General features: G+C 41.0%; 1 protein-coding gene across 13 annotated transcripts in view; it reads right to left on the reverse strand.

Annotated features, from left to right (window-relative positions):
• The window catches only part of GOLGA4 (golgin A4), a 104,522-nt gene extending 83,119 nt beyond the window's left edge, over positions 1 to 21,403 (reverse strand). For 5 of the 13 annotated variants that reach the window (XR_012088460.2, XR_013537390.1, XM_020803409.3 and 2 more), the window contains exons 1-3: positions 21,062 to 21,401; positions 8,919 to 9,011; positions 1,416 to 1,514 (exon numbers count right to left, since the gene is read on the reverse strand). Coding sequence is in view for 5 of the 13 variants with exons in the window: in XM_020803409.3 (XP_020659068.3) it covers positions 1,416 to 1,514; positions 8,919 to 9,011; positions 21,062 to 21,163 (294 nt within the window). In the remaining 8 variants the exon portion in view is untranslated. Of the gene's footprint in view, positions 1 to 1,415; positions 1,515 to 8,918; positions 9,012 to 21,061 lie in introns of all 13 variants that reach the window. The other 8 variants (XR_013537394.1, XR_013537395.1, XR_013537396.1 and 5 more) reach the window with 4 other exon arrangements.
• Positions 21,404 to 21,508: the final 105 nt, after the last annotated feature.

A 21,508-nucleotide genomic window follows, 5' to 3' on the forward strand; every position in this document is an offset into this window, starting at 1 on the left:
GAAGTAATCATGCTTCTACTATTGTCAATCATTATGGAACAGAATGTCCTCAACAAACAAGAAGCAATAATTATACTCAGAGCATGAAACAATAAAAAATGAAACATAATGACCCAAATCCTATTAGGCTCACCAGTACAGTGGTGCCTCGCTTAACAGCCGCTCCATTTAGCGACGAAACCGCATAGCGACGAACTTTTTACGATCACTTTTGCGATCGCTTTGCGATGTTCCCTATGGGGGAATTTTGCTTTGCGATGATCGGTTCCCTGTTTTGCTTACCGATCATCGCAAAGCGATGATTTTTTAACAGCTGATTGGTGGTTTCAAAATGGCCGCCAGGTAAACAAAATGGCCACCCGCTGTTTTCTGGGATTCCTCGCTTTAAAGGGACCGAAAATGGCAGCGCTAAGGAGGATCTTTGCTTAAAGGTTAGTTTTAAGCCCATAGGAATGCATTAATCGCATTTTAATGCGTTTCTATGGGCTTTTTAATATCGCTTAGCGCCGAAATCGCTTAGTAGCTATTTTTGCTGCACGGATTAATGTCGCTAAGCGAGGCACCACTGTATATGTTTAACAGCATACATTGCCTCTAGTTTAAAAAAACGCACATGTCTTTCTCATTGCATATCAGTCCCATAATTTGGTTTGTGACAAGAAGTACAAACTTCAACTTTTTAACTAGCAGCAATACTATACAGAGATTTATACCACGAGAAGCAAGAAATAGGATTTTGGCCAACATAGTAGGAGCTTAGGAGGGAAAAACAATTCTAAGTTTTGCATCATTTGACCTGTAACAGTTCTCTAAATGAACATACATTACCGCTTTGCAGAATTACAGTAGTTCAAGTAAATAATTGTTTTTCACCACTCCAGGTATATCAGAACGCCAAAGAAAAAAAGAAAAAAAGGCAACAAAAATCCTTTTGGCACCCTGAAAACCAGCAAATTTGCATAAACTTGTATGGACTGAAGCAGCCCAAGAAAGTGAATGTTAAATAAGACTTGACAGTCTTTAAAGCACAAAAAACCTCTTTGCTAGTTTTGCTGCACTAAGAAAAAGAAGGTAGAGAAAGTTATCTTTCTTGAATTCAAAAGAATAAGATACAACTATCCTGAGCTAGGCTACATAACTGTAAAAACACAGTATGTATGAATTTTTTTAAACATGTGTAATCAAACAATGTTATTTTTTATGTTAATTAAAGCCATTGTTACCAAGTACCCTATGTGTTAAACAAAAATGTGCCTGAAGATTTAATGCAAAGTTAGCAATACAGCACTTAGTATGCTTTAGTGAGAGTATACACAAAAAGCAGCATTGATTTTGCCTGCTAGAATTAGAGTATCTGTTTGTCCCGGTCAGCTCCTCAATATTAATGGACAGAGCGAGCAGGCGCAGGGACTCACCACACTCCCACTCTGTGGCTTAGGTCGTTTGGTGGGATCCAAAGCAAAGACAGTATACTCAGAAAGAAAAGCAGGCTCTGATATCATCCCAGCTAGTAGCTGTGTCATTCAGTGCAGAAAGCAAGATGATGAAAAATAAAACAAAGTAATGAGGCAAAGGGGAAAGAATACAAAAACATGTTGCAATTTCATCTCACAAATAGATTTTGTACAATGCTTTCAAATCCCCACAAAAATACGCAAAATTACCAAGAAAAACATAAAAATAGAACACACAGAAAACTGAACCCACAAACCAGCCAAGATGTATGTACAGGCATAAAAGGATGAAAAACTGGGAAAGTACAGTCTATTTTACCATTTCAACTATTTGTGTATTAATATCTTAAAAACATTTTTCTTTCAATTTACTAAGCTTGTTTAGAATTCATACATTCAGTAAAATCATCTAATGTTCTTTAAGCACGCCAGAAATTCGAACAGGGCTTACCATATGTTTGTTATGTATTCTTACTCAAGAACAATGGACTTTATACAAACTGAATTTGACTCCTAGGCCAAATTCCATTCCAGTCACCTATATGTACTATTCTTGGCTATGTTCGTTCAGTTACACCAAGTATTGTGATGTTTAAATGTTCTATTTCTTGCTTTATGGCTTCCAATTTATTTTGATTAACATGTCTCAAGTTACATGTTCCAACTGTGTTAGACAGCATTGGACTTTCACTTTCCCTCCCTGCACAATGGCAATTCACATATTATCCTTCTTTATGGACAAAAATAAATTTTATTAATTTAAGGACTAGAAATCCAAGGGCCTAAATAGTCTCAAAGGTACATTTGCCATTCTTACACTTAAATCAGAACCACAAATTTGGGCACAAGTTGACTCAATTACATTCACTTGGATGAAAATAAACTACGTATTTTTCACTCCATAAGACACACATAATTTTTAGAGGGGAAAAATCACCAAGACCGCCTTTGCAAAAGCAGTGAGGGGAAAAGCAATCCCCTTGCCTGCACATTAGGGGAAATCATAGGGATCAGCACACCCGAAGTGCAATGGATGACCCCCATTCTTTGGCACTGCCCTTCTTTGGGATTGGGATGTAGCTTGATCTTTTCCAATCCTCTGGCCACTACTGAATTTTCCAAAACTTGCTGGCATATTGAGTGTAGCACCTTGACAGGTCTCAAGTCAACCTTTAGGAATTGTTCATTGCAATTCAGTAGATAAGTCACAACAGGATCAGAATTTAGTGAGCAACATGTACCAAAATAACACAGCTGGGTTAATTGAGACAGCTGTGGGACAACCAAGTTGATTGGAGCAACCAAGAATAAAGCTAGCCAAGCTTGCAGACACAAGTTGTTGGGTAGTTGGGGGTTGTGAGCTGTTTATTTGGTTGATTGTGAAAGAAATTTATGCTGCATCGCTGGATGAAGATTTGCTACATTGCAAGAGGAAGGTCCTGGAAGAAGACTATCTCCGTGGTGAGAGGAGAAGACTTCGTGGATGCTGGACTATTTATATTGGTAACAATCTTTGGATACTGAACCTGTAATTTACTATTGCAAACTGAAGAACTACTGTGAAAGACCAGGACTGTGTAAAGACAAGAGAAGTTGTATTTGTACCTGTATATATGAACTTTAATGTAAATAATTCTACCTACACTACAACAGTGTCTGTTTGGCTTCATCTCTGAGCAGTTCATTTCACCATAGCGCCCCCTGGTGTAGTCTGGTAATGCTGCACCTCTGTCAATTGGTTATGGGCCCAGACAGCGCACCAGACTGCATCCAGGTATAAATTTAAGAAGCTGTTGAAGAAACTGCTGACCAGAGAGAGAGCCAAGTAGTGTGGCTACAGTCTGTGGTAAAAATGGCCAACGAAAAGTCTATGGCTGGACTCTGCATAAAGAAGTTGAATGGGGAGAATTATTCAACTTGGCAGCAGAAGGTTCAATTGCTATTACAAAAGGAAGCATTGTGGGACATAGTAGAAAATCCCCCAGCAGTCCTAAATGAGAGAAAAAAGAAACTAAATGCAAAAGCACTGGCGATTATTGGGTTAACTCTAGAGGACCGTCTTCTTATCCACCTGAGAGGCCAAAACTTAGCAAAGAAGGCATGGGAGGATTTAAGGAGACTCTTCGTAAGAGATAACGTTGGAAGCCAGATACAAATTGCCAGAAAACTTTTTCGAACTAGACTGCAAGCTGGAGGGAGTATGCTTCAACATTTAGAGGCAATGAAGTCAATGCTGATGGACTTAAGAGAAAAGAACATCACATTTACAGAAATACAGGAAGCATTTATTATTCTGTCTTCATTAGATGAGTCATATGATCAGCTGGTGACCAATTTGGAAATTCTTCCTCAAGCAGAGCTGACAGTAATTAATATAACGAGCAAACTTTTGGAAGAAGAGCAAAAGAGGAAAGATAACAAACAACTCAGAGACTCCAAACTCACTAATCACCGTGATAAGCTAAAAGAAAGTGAGGAGGAGGTGGACACAGCTGCAAACATTCATTCTGGAAAATGCTGTTTTTCCTGTGGCTCAAGAAAACATCTGATAAGAGATTGTAAATTTAAGAAAGAAAAAGAAAAACAAGACGCAAGAGAGAAACACTAAACCTAACTGAGGAAATTTATAACTCTGAACAGGAAGAAGAGTGGATTGTTGACTCTGGAGCAACTGCCAGCATGTGTAAGAACAAAAAGCTAATATTTAACTACCAACCTGTATCCAACCAACAAGTATGCTTAGCAGATGGTATTAGTGCTAAAATACTGGGAAGAGGTAAAGTTAAATTGCCTTATATAGCTAAACCAATAGATGTTTTACATGTTCCAAAATTTAAGCATAATTTACTTTCTGTGAGTTCATTAGCAAAGAATGGGTTTATCAGCACTTTCCATGAGGATAAATGTATAATAACTAGCAAGAACAATGAAAAATTGAATTGCTATGTTAGAAATAATTTATATAGACTAAACTGTACTAGGGCTAACAATGTCTATGAGAACAAATGTATACACAAAGATTGTATTCATTTATGGCATCAAAGACTAGGACATGCAAACTACAAAACACTGAGAAAAACAATTGAAAACTCAGTAGGAGTTAATTTAAAGCAATGTAATGAATATGTAAATTGTCAAGCATGCCAATTAGCCAAGAGTAAGAAAGCTCCTAAAATGAAACACAGTGATGTACAAGTGAAAAATATATTAGATTTGGTGTCAATTGATGTAATAGGACCCAAATGTGCATCATTAGGAGGAGCTAGATACATTCTCTCTATCCAAGACCAAAAGTCCAGGTTTGGATTCTGCTATCTCATGAAAGATAAAAGTACAGTACATGTAGAGTTTGAGAAATGGCTCAAATTTGCAGAGCGCAAAACAGGAAAAAAGGTTAAGATGGTACAAACTGACAATGGAACGGAGTTTACCAATGCCAAATTTCAAGCAATATTAAGGAAAAATGGTATTACTCACAGGAGAGCCGCTCCCTATACACCTACTCAGAATGCCTTTATTGAAAGAAGGGGCCAAACTTTGCAGAACATGGCTGAGGCAATGATTAGGGGGAGTAAACTATCTGAGAAATATTGGGGTGAAGCTATACTGTGCGCAAATTTTTATATTAATATTCTTTGGCACAGTGGAATAGACAACATACCTTACACAATTTGGACTGGGAGAAAACCAAATTTAAAATTTTTACATGTTTTTGGATCTCCTGCATGGGTTCACATTCCAAAAGAAATAAGGAGAAAGGGAGAGAAGAAAGCCAGATTGATGTATTTCCTAGGATACCAACAAAATAGGAGAGCATTTAGGTTTGGATTGCCAAATACCAACAAACTTGTCATAAGTAGCAGTGCTTCATTTAACGAGCATAGTAACTGGGACAAAATATGTAAACCCCCAGAAACAATAATTAAATTGTCTGAAAGGAATGAGGATAGTGGAGATGATAGTGACTCTCAAACAGAGCAAGAAATAAAAAGAGAAGTAGAACCTGTGGAAATGCAATCTGATAAAGAAATTCCATCCAACTCAGAAGAGAGGGAAACTCTCGAGGAGGACAGGGAATTACCTAGGAGGTCTAGCAGAGAGAGAAGAACTCCAGACAGGTACAAGCCTGAGACCTATTACTGTCTCAATGTAGCAGAACCAGAGACATATGATGATATATGCAATATGCCTGAGAAGGAACAAATAAAATGGAAAGAGGCAATGGAGAAAGAGTTAAATTCATTAAAACAACTGAAAGTTTATGAGGAGGTGAAACTGCCTGAAAAATCAAAAGTAATTGGATCCAGATGGGTATTTAAAAGGAAGGTGGATGCCAATGGTAATATGAGGTATAGAGCAAGGCTAGTGGCAAAAGGGCATGCTCAAACATCAAACGACTATGATCAAGTTTTTGCACCGGCTCTAAAACCAGAGACATTGAGATTTGTTTTAACCTATGCAGCCAAACATAATCTCATGACCAGGCATGTTGACATAGAAACAGCCTATTTATATGCTGACCTGAAACACAATTTATATGGAAATACCACCAGGCATTGAAAATGAAGGTAAATGCTGGATATTAAAAAAGAGCTTATATGGTCTGAGACAAAGTGGCCATGAATGGAACCAACATTTAACCAAAACTTTAAAAGATAATGGTTTTGTGCAAGGAAAGGCAGACCCTTGTTTATTCATAAATGAGAAAACACAAGCTATAATATTAATATTTGTTGACGATTTAGCCATATTTACCAAGGATAAGAAAGAAGCTGAAGAAACAATTCAAATGTTAAAGAGACACTACAAATTAAGAGATTTAGGAGAAATAAGTAACTACTTAGGAGTAGAAATAGAAAGAAGTGAGAGAGGATTTAAAATAGCTCAAAAGAGCAAAATATTAAAACTCCTAAAACAATACAAGATGGAAGATTGTAAAGGTGCAGCAACTCCTATGAACATTGAGTTTGAGAAAGAACATATTAATGGTCCAGAATGTGATATTGATATATATAGATCACTGATAGGCAGCTTACTATATTTGAGTAGATGGTCAAGGCCAGATATATCTATAGCGGTGAACTTATTATCAAGGAATGTGAGCAAACCGAATGAAAGGCACTGGCAATCAGCAAAAAGAGTACTAAGGTATTTAAAGGAGGCACAAAATAAAAAGCTAAATTTAGAACCAGAGGGAGAACTTTCTATTACTGCTTATGCCGATGCTAATTATGGGAGTGATTTAATAACCAGAAGATCAACATCAGGCGTGACAGTGCATTTGGGAGGAAGTTTGATAAGCTGGAAGACAGCTAGACAGAAATTTATATCATTGTCTTCTGCCGAATCTGAATATGCAGCATTATCTGAATTATGTACAGATTTAATTTTCTATAAACAATTGGCACAAGATCTGGGAGTAAATATAAAATCACAAATTAAAGTGTTTGAAGATAATCAAGCTGTCATACAAATGGCAAACTCACCAAATGTAAGGAGCAGATCAAAACACACGGATATCAGGTACCAAAATGTTAAGCAAAGCATAGAAAATGGATTAATAGAACTAGTATACTGTGGAACAGAAAATAATAAAGCTGATTGTTTGACTAAAGTATTGGGGCCAACTAAACATGACAAAGCTTGTGAAATGTTAGGAATGATATAATATATATATGAATGTAAAAAGAACTCTGTATATGCTAGAAGCAATGTACAATGTAAGTAAATATGTAACAGAATTGCTCTAAACAATTGGAGGAGATTGACAGGTCTCAAGTCAACCTTTAGGAATTGTTCATTGCAATTCAGTAGATAAGTCACAACAGGATCAGAATTTAGTGAGCAACATGTACCAAAATAACACAGCTGGGTTAATTGAGACAGCTGTGGGACAACCAAGTTGACTGGAGCAACCAAGAATAAAGCTAGCCAAGCTTGCAGACACAAGTTGTTGGGTAGTTGGGTTGTTGGGTAGTTGGTGGTTGTGTAGTTGAGAGCTGTTTATTTGGTTGATTGTGAAAGAAATTTATGCTGCATCGCTGGATGAAGATTTGCTACATTGCAAGAGGAAGGTCCTGGAAGAAGACTATCTCCGTGGTGAGAGGAGAAGACTTCGTGGATGCTGGACTATTTATATTGGTAACAATCTTTGGATACTGAACCTGTAATTTACTATTGCAAACTGAAGAACTACTGTGAAAGACCAGGACTGTGTAAAGACAAGAGAAGTTGTATTTGTACCTGTATATATGAACTTTAATGTAAATAATTCTACCTACATTACAACAGTGTCTGTTTGGTTTCATCTCTGAGCAGTTCATTTCACCATAGCGCCCCCTGGCGTAGTCTGGTAACGCCGCACCTCTGTCACACCTTAACAGAGTCATCTTTTAAGATTTTAAATAGTTCAACGGAATGCCGTCACCTTAACTGGCCTTATTGTTAGCCATGCTTTCTAAGGCCTACTTGACTTCACTCTCTGGGATTTCTGGCTCAGGATCAGCAGCCACACTATCTGGGTTGTCCAGGACATCCAGATTTTTCTGATATAATTCCTCTGTCTGTTCTTGCCACCTCTTCTTGATGTCTGTACAAAGACAGCCTTTTCTGTTGCTATTCACACACCATGGAATTCACCTCCAACAGAAGTTAGGTCAGCACCCTTCCTTCCATTGGCAAGAAAATATGTTTTTTTAATTTACATAGGTGTTTGGCCAGTGTTGGTGGCGCTGCGGGTTAAACCGCAGAAGCCTCTGTGCTGCAAGGTCAGAAGACCAGCAGTTGTAAGATCGAATCCACACGACCGAGTGGGCTCCCGTCACTCGTCCCAGCTCCTGCCAACTTAGCAGTCCGAAAGCATGTAAAAACGCAAGTAGATAAATAAGTACCGCCTCAGTGGGAATGTAATGGCATTCCGTATCTAGTCACGCTGGCCACATGACCACAGAAACTGTCTTCAGACAAACGCTGGCTCTATGGCTTGGAAACGGGGATGAGCACTGCGCCCTAGAGTCGGACACGACTGGACTAAATGTCAAGGGGAACCTTTACCTTTACCTTTGGCCACTGTAGCCAATGAAAAAGGGTCTTTAATAGTGAGCATTGTAGTTATTTCTGTTTGGTTTTTTAAAATGCCCAATTCAGTACCTAGAATATATATTTAATCAGATTTTAATACTCTTATTAGAAGGGTAGTTTTAGCTTTTTTAAAAATGCATGTTGTAAGTAGCAGTGTGCTAGTTCATATTTTAAGAGTACAAGTCCAGAATTTTCCAGGCATTCACACAACCAACCAGCAGAAGTGGCCATCCTGGGCGGGCCAGATGCTGGGAGTCACACACAACATAACACACAAATCTCATCATTTTCCCACATATGGCTTCATTTTTCACACAATTTCTTCATTATTTGGGACAGAACTCCCCCTGCTCTTGTTCTAACAGACAGATTTTTTTAGCCCACCTCTTTGTCGGGTGTTAAAGTGCCTTCATCATTTTGCTCTACAAGTGAAGACGTTCTGCTTCTAGTTGGTAATGGTGAAGATCTAGAAGGTCCCTGGAACAGAGGTAACAGTAATAAATACATATTGACTTCTCAAAAACCTACAAGCTATGACAGCAACTATTTCAGGACAATAGATACCAAGTTTTCAGTCAACCCAAGATATGTTTCAACATTCTCCGTACAACACCCCTCCCCAAGAGGAAAAAGAGACTGAAACAGAAAGTTTGAAATCAATTTGGGAACATGATTTAAAAACAGAAATTAAACAGAGGATTGGACAAAAATTTGGAAGATGAGAGTTTTAAGATTAATGTTGGCAAGAATAAAGAAAAAAATGTAAAATTAGTTTAAGGTGGTATATGACTCCGGTGAAATTGAACATAGTAAGTTCAGACAATTCTAAGGCCTGTTGCAAATGTGATTAAGAAATTGGCACATATTATCATATGTGGCGGGAGTGTAAATTGCTTCAGAAATTTTGGAAATTGATTTTTAAGGAAATATGTTATATACAGTGGTGCCTCGCATAGCAACGATAATTCGTGCAGCAAAAATAGCTGCAAAGCGATTTCGTCACTATGCGATTTTAAAAAGCCCATAGGAATGCATTGAAACCCCTTCAATGCGTTCCTATGGGCTTAAAACTCACCTTAAAGTGAAAATCCTCCATACGGCAGCCATTTTCGCTGCCCGGTAAGCGAGGAATCCATCCCAAAACACAGCGGGTGGCCATTTTTTCCCCGGCAGCCATTTTGGAACTGCCGATCAGCTGTTTTAAAAACATCACTATGCGATATTCAGTAACTGAAACAGGGTACCGATCATCGCAAAGGGATTTCTTCCTATTTAAAACATTGCAATGCGATTGCAAAAGTGATCGCAAAATCTTCATCGCTAAGCGGTTTCGTCGTTAAACGGGGTGCCCGTTAAGCGAGGCACCACTGTATTTGGAAAGAAACTGATTTCCAATCTTATGACAAGTGCTAGAATATTAATAGCTAGATTCTGGAAAGATAAAAATGATATTAAATTAGAAGATTGGTATAATGAAGCATGGGACATTGCGTTAAATGATAAATTGACTACTGAACTTAAGATGAAAAGAGGGGAAATAAGTTTAAATATTTTATGCTATTTGGGGTAGATTCATTGAATTTGTATTAGTGAAAGGAAAGGGGAAAGCCTCTAAGCAACAATCAATATAATTTTGGAAAGGAGGTTCATAATGAAACTATTGCTCCAAAGTGTCCTGTGGGTATGGGGGTGCACTGTGTTTTAGATTGTATTAGTAAGTATTTTGTATTCTTGTATTTGTTTTGGAAATTTAAAAAAATAAAATAACATGGAAAGTTTTTTAAAATTATGAAATGCCAATTAAAATACAGTGGTGCCTCGCTTAACGAGCGCACCGTATAACGAAGAATCCGTATAGCGATCCCTTTTTGGGGATCGCTATACAGAGCTGCCCCAATCGCCGCAATCGCTTTGCGACGATTGGGGCGTCCGGCGGCCATTTTGGAGCCGCTGAACAGCTGATCGGCGGCTCCAAAATGGCCGCCAGATGACCCGAAATGCCCCCCCCGCAGCATTTTCGCGACCTCGGTAAGCAAGGGGAGGGTGCGAAAACACTCACAGGGGGCCATTTCGGGTCATCCGGCGGCCATTTTGGAGCCGCCGAACAGCTGATCGGCGGCTCCAAAATGGCCGCCGGACCGCGAAAACATCGCTGGAGGGGTAAGTTCTGGCGCCTATTGGAACGCATTAAACTAAGTTTAATGCGTTCCAATAGGCTTTTCCTGCCCCGTACAACGATGTTTTCGCATAGCGAAGGTTAATCTGGAACGGATTAACCTCGCTATGCGGGGCACCACTGTACAATTGAATAATTAAAAGCAAGTGAACAATAAGAATTATCTGACCCTAAGAAGGCATTCAGGGATTCAATTGGGACTGTTAAAATCCTGCTTGAAGAGATGGGTCTTTGGCTTTCAGCAGAAGGATAAAAGGGAGGGGGCCATTGTCAAGGATAATTTCCAGGGCTGAACAGAACAAGGTGTGTGTTAATGAGCAGCCATATTATACATGTGTAAGAATGCTGAGTCATGCTGACCCATGGATGCTGACTCATGGATGATGTAACATCTAATGTGATTGGTCACATGCAGATGTATATATGTGTATATAAGTGAAGCTATACAGAAAATTTACAGTAGTGCCTCACTAGACGATGAGAATCCGTTCCACTGAAATCGCTGTTTAGCAAAATCATTGTACAGCGAAAAGCATTTCCCCACTGGAATGCACTGAAACCTGTTTAATGCGTTCCAATGGAGAAGATTCGTCATTATCTAGCGAAGATCGGCCATAGGAAAGCCGCTTTGCGAACCGCCAATCAGCTGTTTAAATCGCTGTCTTACGAAGCTTAGGTCCCAAAAACACCTGTTTGCTAGCACGGAGGGAGCTGTCAAAATCGTCGTCTAGCGAAAATCGGTTTGCGAAGCAGGGACCAAACATTGTCCAGTGAAATTCCCCCATAGGAATCATTGTTTTGCGAATCGCTATAGCGATCGCAAAATGCCAATGTCTAGCGAAAAACTGTCATGCGGGGTAACTGTCTAGCGAGGCACCACTGTATTCCTGATTTGTGATGAATGCTATCCTGTTATGCTGCCAGACTGAACTGCTGTATATATCCTGTAAATACACGCTGGTGTTGGGAGAAGCTGCCTGTGTGTGTGTGAGTTGTTTGGACTACCTGGACTGATCAATACTCTGCTGATTCTGCTCAACTTCTGCTGATTTTGCTCTAACAAGGGGTTATGGGCTCAGTGACGCGCCCTGCAATACCTGCCTTGCACCAAGGAAGCCGGTGAATACCAGAGGGTGCCACAGAGGCATATGGAAAAAGTCCAGGAAGGTGAGAGTTCTGCCATTGAGATCCCAGGAGGGGAAAGAGAACGGAGGACCAAGAGAAAAGGCAGCAGCATGCAGTCATTTGGGGCAGCAAACATGGGAGGTTTTCTCTTAACGGAGCTAAATGAAAAAAATTATCAAACATGGTTGGTTAAAGCCGAGATGCTGCTGAGAAGGGAGGACTTGTGGCAGATTGTTTCCAATCTCCCCACTGCGTTAGATGACGAGGAAGAAAAACAGAATCGAGCCTCTTGTGCCATCTATGGGAGGAGTGAAATATGTTCTAGTCATTGTAGATGACTACACATGTTATTCTTTCTGCTACTTGATGAAAAACAAAGCAGAAGTGTTCAATCATTTCAAATATTGGGTGAATTTTGTGCAAAGGCTATATGACCAGAAAGTGGCTCAATTACAGACAGAGGGTCTGAATTCATGTCAGGAAAGTTCCAGACATGGTTGAACAACAGAGGAATATTCCACGGAAAAACCAGTCCATGTTCTCCTTTCCAAAATAGGGCTGCAGAGCGCAGGAATGGAGTCCTGCAAACAATGAATGATGCCCTAATAGCAGATGCTAAAATGAGTCATGTGTACTGGGGAAAAGTGTTGTTAACCTCGAATTACATTGTTAACAGACTGTGTGTGTGTTTAGTCGTTTAGTCGTGTCCGACTCTTCGTGACCCCAAGGACCAGAGCACGCCAGGCCCTCCTGTCTTCTACTGCCTCCCGGAGTTGTGTCAGGTTCATGTTGGTTGCTTCGCAGACACTGTCCAGCCATCTCATCCTCGGTCGTCCCCTTCTCCTCTTGCCATCACACTTTCCCAACATCAGGGTCTTTTCCAGGGAGTCTTTTCTTCTCATTAGATGGCCAAAGTACTGGAGCCTCAGCTTCAGGATCTGTCCTTCCAGTGAGCACTCAGGGTTGATTTCCTTTAGAACTGATAGGTTTGTTCTCCTTGCAGTCCAGGGGATTCTCAAGAGCCTCCTCCAGCACCACAATTCAAAGGCATCAATTCTTCGGCGGTCTGCTTTCTTTATGGTCCAGCTCTCACTTCCATACATCACGACAGGAAAAACCATAGCTTTGACTATTCGGACTTTTGTTGGCAAGGTGATGTCTCTGCTTTTCAAGATGCTGTCCAGATTTGTCATCGCTTTCCTCCCAAGAAGAAGGCGCCTTTTAATTTCAGGGCTGCTGTCTCCATCTGCAGTGATCATGGAGCCCAGGAAGATAAAATTTGACACTGCCTCCATATCTTCCCCTTCTATTTCCCAGGAGGTGATGGGACCAGTGGCCATGATCTTAGTTTTTTTGATGTTGAGTTTCAGACCGTTTTTTGCACTCTCCTCTTTCACTCTCATTACAAGGTTCTTTAATTCCTCCTCACTTTCTGCCATCAGAGTGGTATCATCTGCATATCGGAGGTTGTTGATATTTCTTCCGGCAATCTTAATTCCGGCTTGGGTTTCTTCCAGTCCAGCCTTCCGCATGATGTATTCTGCATATAAGTTAAATAAGCTGGGGGACAATATACAGCCTTGCCGTACTCCTTTCCCAATTTTGAACCACTCAGTTGTTCCATGACCAGTTCTAACTGTTGCTTCCTGTCCCACATATAGGTTTCTCAGGAGACAGATAAAGTGGTCAGGCACTCCCATTTCTTTAAGAACTTGCCATAGTTTGCTGTGGTCCACACAGTCAAAGGCTTTCGCATAGTCAATGAAGCAGAAGTAGATATTTTTCTGGAACTCTCTGGCTTTCTCCATAATCCAGCGCAAGTTAGCAATTTGTCTCGAGTTCCTCTGCCTCTTCGGAATCCAGCTTGTACTTCTGGGAGTTCTCGGTCCACATACTGCTGAAGCCTACCTTGTAGGATTTTGAGCATAACCTTGCTAGCGTGCGAAATGAGTGCAATTGTACGGTAGTTGGAGCATTCTTTGGCACTGCCTTTCTTTGGGATTGGGATGTAGACTGATCTTTTCCAATCCTCTGGCCACTGTTGAGTTTTCCAAACTTGCTGGCATATTGAATGTAGCACCTTAACAGCATCATCTTTCAAGATTTTAAATAGTTCAACTGGAATGCCATCACCTCCACTGGCCTTGTTGTTAGCCAGGCTTTCTAAGGCCCACTTGACTTCGCTCTCCAGGATGTCTGGCTCAAGGTCAGCAACTACATTGTCTGGGTTGTCCGGGATATCCACATCTTTCTGATATAATTCCTCCGTGTATTCTTGCCACCTCTTCTTGACGTCTTCTGCTTCTGTTAGGTCCCTCCCATTTTTGTCTTTTATCATGTTCATCTTTGCGCAAAATGTTCCTCTAATATGTCCAATTTTCCTGAACAGATCTCTGGTCTTTCCTTTTCTGTTATCTTCCTCTATTTCTTTGCATTGTTCATTTACGAAGGCCCTCTTGTCTCTCCTTGCTATTCTTTGGAAGTCTGAATTCAAGTTTCTGTAACTTTCCCTATCTCCCTTGCATTTTGCTTCCCTTCTCCTCTCTGCTATTTCTAAGGCCTCGTTGGACAGCCACTTTGCTTTCTTGCATTTCCTTTTCTTTGGGATGGTTTTCGTTGCTGCCTCCTGGACAATGTTACGAGCCTCTATCCAAAGTTCTTCAGGCACTCTGTCCACCAAATCTAGTTCCTTAAATCTGTTCTTTACTTCCACTGTGTATTCATAAGGGATTTGGTTTAGATTATACCTGAGTGGCCCAGTGGTTTTTCCTACTCTCTTCAGTCTAAGCTTGAATTTTGCTATGAGAAGCTGATGATCAGAACCGCAGTCAGCTCCAGGTCTTGTTTTTGCTGACTGTATAGAGCTTCTCCATCTTTGGCTGCAGAGAATATAATCAATCTGATTTCGATATTGCCCATCTGGTGATTTCCATGTATAGAGTCGCCTCTTGTGTTGTTGGAAAAGAGTGTTTGTGATGACCAGCTTATTCTCTTGACAAAACTCTATTAGCCTTTGTCCTGCTTCGTTCTGAACTCCAAGGCCAAACTTCCCTGTTGTTCCTTTTATCTCTTGGCTCCCTACTTTAGCATTCCAGTCCCCTAGAATGAGAAGAATATCTTTCTTTGGTGTCAGTTCTAGAAGGTGTTGTAAATCTTCATAGAATTGTTCAAATTCAGTCTCCTCAGCAATGCTGGTTGGTGCATAAACTTGGATTATTGTGATGTTGAATGGTCTGCCTTGGATTCGTATTGACATCATTCTATCATTTTTGAGATTGTATCCCATTACAGCTTTTCCCACTCTTTTGTTGACTATGACGGCTACTCCATTCCTTCTACGGGATTCTTGTCCACAATAGTAGATATGATAATCATCTGAGCTGAATTTGCCCATTCCTGTCCATTTTAGTTCACTGATGCCCAGGATGTCGATGTTTATTCTTGCCATCTCCTGTTTGACCACCTCCAGCTTCCCAATGTTCATAGATCTTACATTCCAGGTTCCTATGCAGTATTTTTCTTTGCAGCATTGGATTTTCCTTTCACTTCCAGGCACGTCCACAGCTGAGCGTCCTTTCGGCTTTGGCCCAACCACTTCATTAGCTCTGGAGCTACTTGTACTTGTCCTCCGCTCTTCCTCAGTAGCATGTTGGACGCCTTCTGACCTGAGGGGCCCATCTTCCAGCGTCATATCTTTTAGCCTTTTGTTTCTGATCATGGGGCGTTCTTGGCAAAGATACTGGAGTGGCTTGCCATTTCCTACTCCAGGTGGATTGCGTTTAGTCGGAACTCTCCACTATGTCCTGTCCGTCTTGGGTGTCCCTGCACGGCACAGCCCATAGTTTCTCTGAGTTACTCAAGCCCCTTCGCCACGACAAGGCAGCAATCCATGAAGAAGCAGCAATCCATGAAGAAGTAACAGACTGTGGTCTTCAGCTATAGAGCAAACCCCACATTATATGTTGTATGGGAAAGAGCCTTCCCGACAGCATATGAGAGTGTTTGGTTGTAGTGCCTGGGTGCACGTACCAAAGGAAACCAGAAGAAAAGGGAGACCAAAAGCTAAGAAAATGAGGGTTTGGGGCTATGAAAGAGGGTCCAAGACATATCCTTTCCTGGATGGAAACAAAAATGTAGTAATCTCCCAATCAGCTAACTTTTGTGAGCATGAAAACTGGGACAACATACACGCAAATTCCCAAATATACATTCCCATAAGAGAAAGTGTGAAGTATCAGGGAAATGAGATAGAGCCAAAGTAAGAGGCTGAAGAAAGCTCAAGTAACAGCACCTCAGAAGAAGAGGATGATGGGGAACATAGTGAGGTAGAAAGTCAGCCTGCAATCCCCAAAAGGTCTGAAAGGGCTAATAAAGGAATCTCTCCAACAAGGTTTGGTGTAGGGGAAATAAAAGTGTATCATGTATATCAAGAGTCCAAGAATTTTGAGGAAGTGATGCTTCTTCCAGAAATAGGGAAAAAATGGGAACAGGCCATGGAGGAGGAATTAAAGTCCATGGATGAGCATGGAGTATTTACAGAAACAAAGTTGCCACCAGAACATAAAGTAATTGGTAGCAAATGGGTCTATAAAAAAAATTGCAAAACAATGGGGATTACAGGTACAAAGCAAGACTAGTAGCTCAGGGGTACACACAAAAGAAAAATGTACATTATGATGAGGTATTTTCACCAACAGCAAAATCAGAAACAATGAGGTTAGCCTTAAATCTGGCTGCTTCTAGAAATTATACAGTAAACCATTTTGACATTACAACTGCTTATTTAAATGCAGAGTTACATGAAGAATTGTATATGGTGCGGGCACCTGGTTTTGAAAGCTCTAAACCATGAATAGTATACAGATTAAACAAAGCAATTTACGGATTGAAACAATCGGTGAGAATTGGAATAAGTGTCTGCATTCAGCACTGAAAAGGTTAAAATATAGAAAAAGTTTGGCAGATCCATGTTTATATGTGAAAGAATGTGGAAAAGAGCTAAATATTTTGTTAGCCTATGTAGACAACATATGTTTATGTCAAAAGATCACAGCCAAATAGATTTATTTGAAAAGCAGTTGAAAAAGGAATTCAAATTGAAGAACCTAGGTCCAATACAAAATTATTGGGGGTGAAAATTCAGAAACAAGACAATGCTGGAAAAATATAACATGCAAGAATGTAAAAATTTACAAACTCCAATGACAGTGAACTTTCAAAAGTCAGAAACTGAGAACAAAGAGTTTGAAAATCAGTAAATATATCAGTCAGCAATAGGAAGTCTGATATATCTTGCCAATTGGACAAGACCAGACATTGCTGCAGTGGTGAATATTCTGAGTAGACATGTGTCAAAACCTACACAAAAATATTGGTTAGGAGTAAAAAGGGTGTTCAGATATTTAAAATGTTTAATCATAAAACCCTCAAATGAATTGAAATTAAAAGCGTATGTAGATAGTGATTGGGCCAATGATGTAATAGACAGAAAACCAGTTTCTGAGTTTGCAGTAATGTTTGCAGATACTTTGGTGGGATGGAAGTCAAGGAAACAAAAGTTCCATTGCCACATCAACAGCCGAAACAGAATTTGCAGCATTATCAGAACTGTGCTCAGAAATTGTGTGGTACAATTACTTAAGAGTTACAGTGGATCGGGCCATAACTGTGTATGAAGATTACACTACGTGCATTCAGATGGCGACCACTGAAAAGATGTGAAGCATTAGTAAGCACATTGACATAAAGTATCATAATGTCAGACAAGTGAATTGAGCTATAATATTGCGAGACAGAGAAAAATTTAGCTGACATTTTGACAAAACCTCTGAACATACAAAATGATTGAAGAATTGGGTATATGTTCTGCTCAGGCATAAATTAGGAGGGGTGTCAAGGATAATTTCCAGGGCTGAACAGAACAAGGTGTGTGTTAATGAGCAGCCATATTGTACAGGTGTGTAAGAATGCTGAGTCATGCTGACTCAAGGATGATGTAACATCTAATGTGATTGGTCACATGCAGATGTGCAGATGTATATATGCATGAAGCTATACAGAAGATGTATTCCTGATTTGTGATTAATGTTATCCTGTTATGCTGCCAGACTGAACTGCTGTATATATCCTGTAAATACACATTGGTGTTGGGAGAAGCTGCCTGTGTGTGCGTGAGTTATTTGGACTACCTGGACTGATCAATGCTCTGCTGATTCTGCTGAATTTCTGCTGATTTTGCGCTAACAGCCATGCCAATTTCCCAAGGGAGAGCATTCCATAACCTGGGAGATGCCACAGAGAAGCCCCTCTCCTGTGTCCCCATCAGTTGTGCCTGTCCTGCCAATAGGACTGAGAGGAGGTCCTCCTCTGATGATTTCCAATGCCAAGAAGGCTCATATGGGAAGATAAGGCCCTTCAGATGGCCTAGACCCAAGCTGTCTTTATAGGTAATCAGCACTTTGAACTGGGCCCAGAAATGGACCGGCAGTCCATGCAGGGCATTAATGGCTCCCTATAATTGGCCCCAGTCAGCAGCCTGGCTGCTGAATTTTGCACCAGCTAAAGTTTCCAAACTGTCATCAAAGGCAGCCCCACGCAGAATGTGTTACAGTAATTCAAGTTGGATATAACTAAGGCATGTGTCACCATAGCTAAATCAGACATATCAAGGAACAGGTGCAGCTGGCACACCAGTTTTAATGCCTGCATTACTTTTACATTACAAGCCAATGAACTGGATCCAAGCCAAAAACAAAACTAACATTGACAGTAGGTTCATTCAGTGTGATACTGAGTAACAGTCTAGATCAGATGAGCAAAGTATAGCCTGCAAGCCTCCTGAGGCTTTCAAATCCTGCTTTCTGGCCACCAGTGCCTTCCAGAAGAATAATTTGTAAATACATAAATGAGTTCTAGATCAATTTAAGCCTGAATCCTTTTTAGAAGCTAACATGACTAAACTGATGGCATTATACTTTGGACATACTGTGAGTATACAAGATGTACTTGAGAAGACAATAATGCCAGAAAAAACTGAAGAGGAGGAAAAGAGGAAGACGAAAGATGAGAGGACTCTAAAAAGGAAAGCACAGCCTTTAATCTGCAAGAACTGAGCATGGCTCTTAACAGCACAGTTTTGTGAGTCATTAATTCCTAGGATCTATGTAAGTCAGAAGCATCTTGATGGCACATAATAATGCAACAGATATAAATTTAATCTGCTGTTGTAGTTGCTTCCTGTTACAGCTATGCTGCCTTTTTTTCTTTTACTGTACCTATATCTTTACATTTTATAAGTTATCCCAACATCTCACTTAAATATGTAGCAGAGATCTACTAACAAACAATATCATACCGAATCCACACATAACAGTGCAATCATACAAAAACAGTACCTTTTTGGAGATAAGGTGTGTAATCACATTTTTAATAATCTCCTGCATTTTAGTATTGATTTTATTTACCATTTTAATGCAATGTTTAATTATTTTTTAATATTTGTGTACTTACTGCTTTTAGCTTTTAATAGTGTCTTTTTAACAGTGAAAGTTGCCTTGGGTCCTTTTAAGAAGAAAGGTGGGGCAACATTTTTTAAATAAATAAATATTTTTTAAAACTTCTTAATGAGAAGAGGCAAAGTTAAAAGCTTATTTTCAATGTACTAGGGTTTCTTATTTAATATGTTTTTTGACATGGATGAGTATTCAGCAATGACAGTCTTTACCTGCATCATGATGCAGTGGTGCAATCCAGCAGCTCCTCAACCAACGACTAATGCACACACACCCTCCCCAATTTCTGGGAGAGCTACATCCTAGCATGGTCTACAAGCTGGCAGGGATTCTACCACTTCAGCCCTTTATCTCTCAAAAAAGGAATTATACTGCTTATAGCTGCAGTGAAATTTCAAACATTCATCCAAAATAAGACTCAAACTAGGGAGGGAGAAACTTGATTGTTTTTCAAGAGCTATGGGAGGAAAGCACAATCTGATAAAAGAGTCAGAAATCAAGGCTTACTAATTTCAAAAAGATTCCACTTCCTTTCCCTCCATAATGTGGTCACTGAGAAAATCACAGAGAAGATGCTTTCATGAAGAACTGCTTAGCACAAATCTTCCTGTAGTCACTAGCCTATAACAATCCCTTGAGTTGATCTAAATCTGTTGTGATAATCTGACATAATGGAAGATGGCACAATGAATGACTCCAGCATAAATGCTGTAAATGGTCATTCACCTAGATCCTCCAGAATAATTACTTCGAGCCTAATTATGCAAACAGCCTTTCAACAAATATTCAAAAAGCTAAGGAATACACCATGTTCCACAAGGTGCTATGCTGTTCTGCACGTCTAGGTCCACCCTTCCTAGATTCCCAACAGTGACTGCAATAAATTACTCTTCCTGCTCTTTCAAACACTCCTTGCTCTTACCACCTGGGGATATAGCAAAATCAGCAAGACTGTATATAAATATCTACGATTATGAGAAAAAAAATCTCTGAAGAGTTGTATCTTGTCTTGAAATAATTTGGGGCTGAAACGAACTAATGCTCTAAGGAACTAACAAAAAAGATATACGTTATCGACACTACCGAAACAAACACCACCAAGTGTGTAGTATTTGCTTCAAAGCATTCGGGAACAAACAGGGCTGGATTCAACGGGCAGGCTACATACAGACTGCACCTTCACATATGCGTTATACTTCCTGGTATGACCGGAATCCTGCAACCGCGCAGCTGGAATAGTCGGCAGGGCTAAATTGAAAGGGATCTACGTGTAAGCAAACGCATATAGGACTGCACTAGTGGGACCACATTATTGGAAGGTAGCTCAAACTCGGCACGCACACGATCATCCTAAACTTGAAAGGAGGCCCAGCAGGAGATGACGGCATCACAGTAGTCCCTCACCGGCTTCGCACACGCACACGCCCGACGAAAGGAAAGTGTCGGTCAAGTCGAGGGGGCGGGAAATGTTTACCACCGACGTCAAGAGCACGCGGCGCTCGAGGAGACCCCACCACCACCACCACCAACAACACACAAACCCTGAAGAGCAGGCCCTCCCCACCTCTGAACGGCGGCCCTGTTCCCTTCGTCTTCCTCGTCCCTTGACCTCCACCCGCCTGACAGAAGCCCGAGAAAGGAAACCCGCTCCCCCACCCACCCCCACACCCGCGAGGCAGAGGTGCTTCCCGACACCTTCCAACTCCGCTACAAACCTGGGCCGGGCTGGGAGAGGAGGGGGCGGCGTCGCCGGCGGGGCTTCGCGGGGCCGCCGAGGTTTGTTCCTCGTTGATCTTCTGCTTCAGTTTCTTGAACATGACGACGGGACAGGGAGGCCGAGAGAGGCGAAGCGGCCGCGAACTGACGGGAGCCTCTGTCTTTCGCGGCCCTGTCCGCTGGGCAGGGATGGGTTTTACTTCGCCTCACGACGGACCCCCTGAAAGAGACGGAAAATGAGGGGGGAGGGGGGAATGCGTCGACCTCCTTTGCCGCCCTGCCCCCAGCGCGCCCGCTTTCGCCTCTTTGCGGCTGCACCTCAAGCAGGCGGCAGGTAAGCGGCGACGCCACGGCGCATGCGCGGCCGACGTGGACCCGAAGGGAAAAAAGACCGAGCGGCTACGGCGACGGGCAGGGTCCAATTCGCTTTCGCAATCCACACGTCT

Source organism: Pogona vitticeps, chromosome 6, assembly GCF_051106095.1.
Source record: "Pogona vitticeps strain Pit_001003342236 chromosome 6, PviZW2.1, whole genome shotgun sequence".
Taxonomy (NCBI): Eukaryota; Metazoa; Chordata; class Lepidosauria; order Squamata; family Agamidae; genus Pogona; species Pogona vitticeps.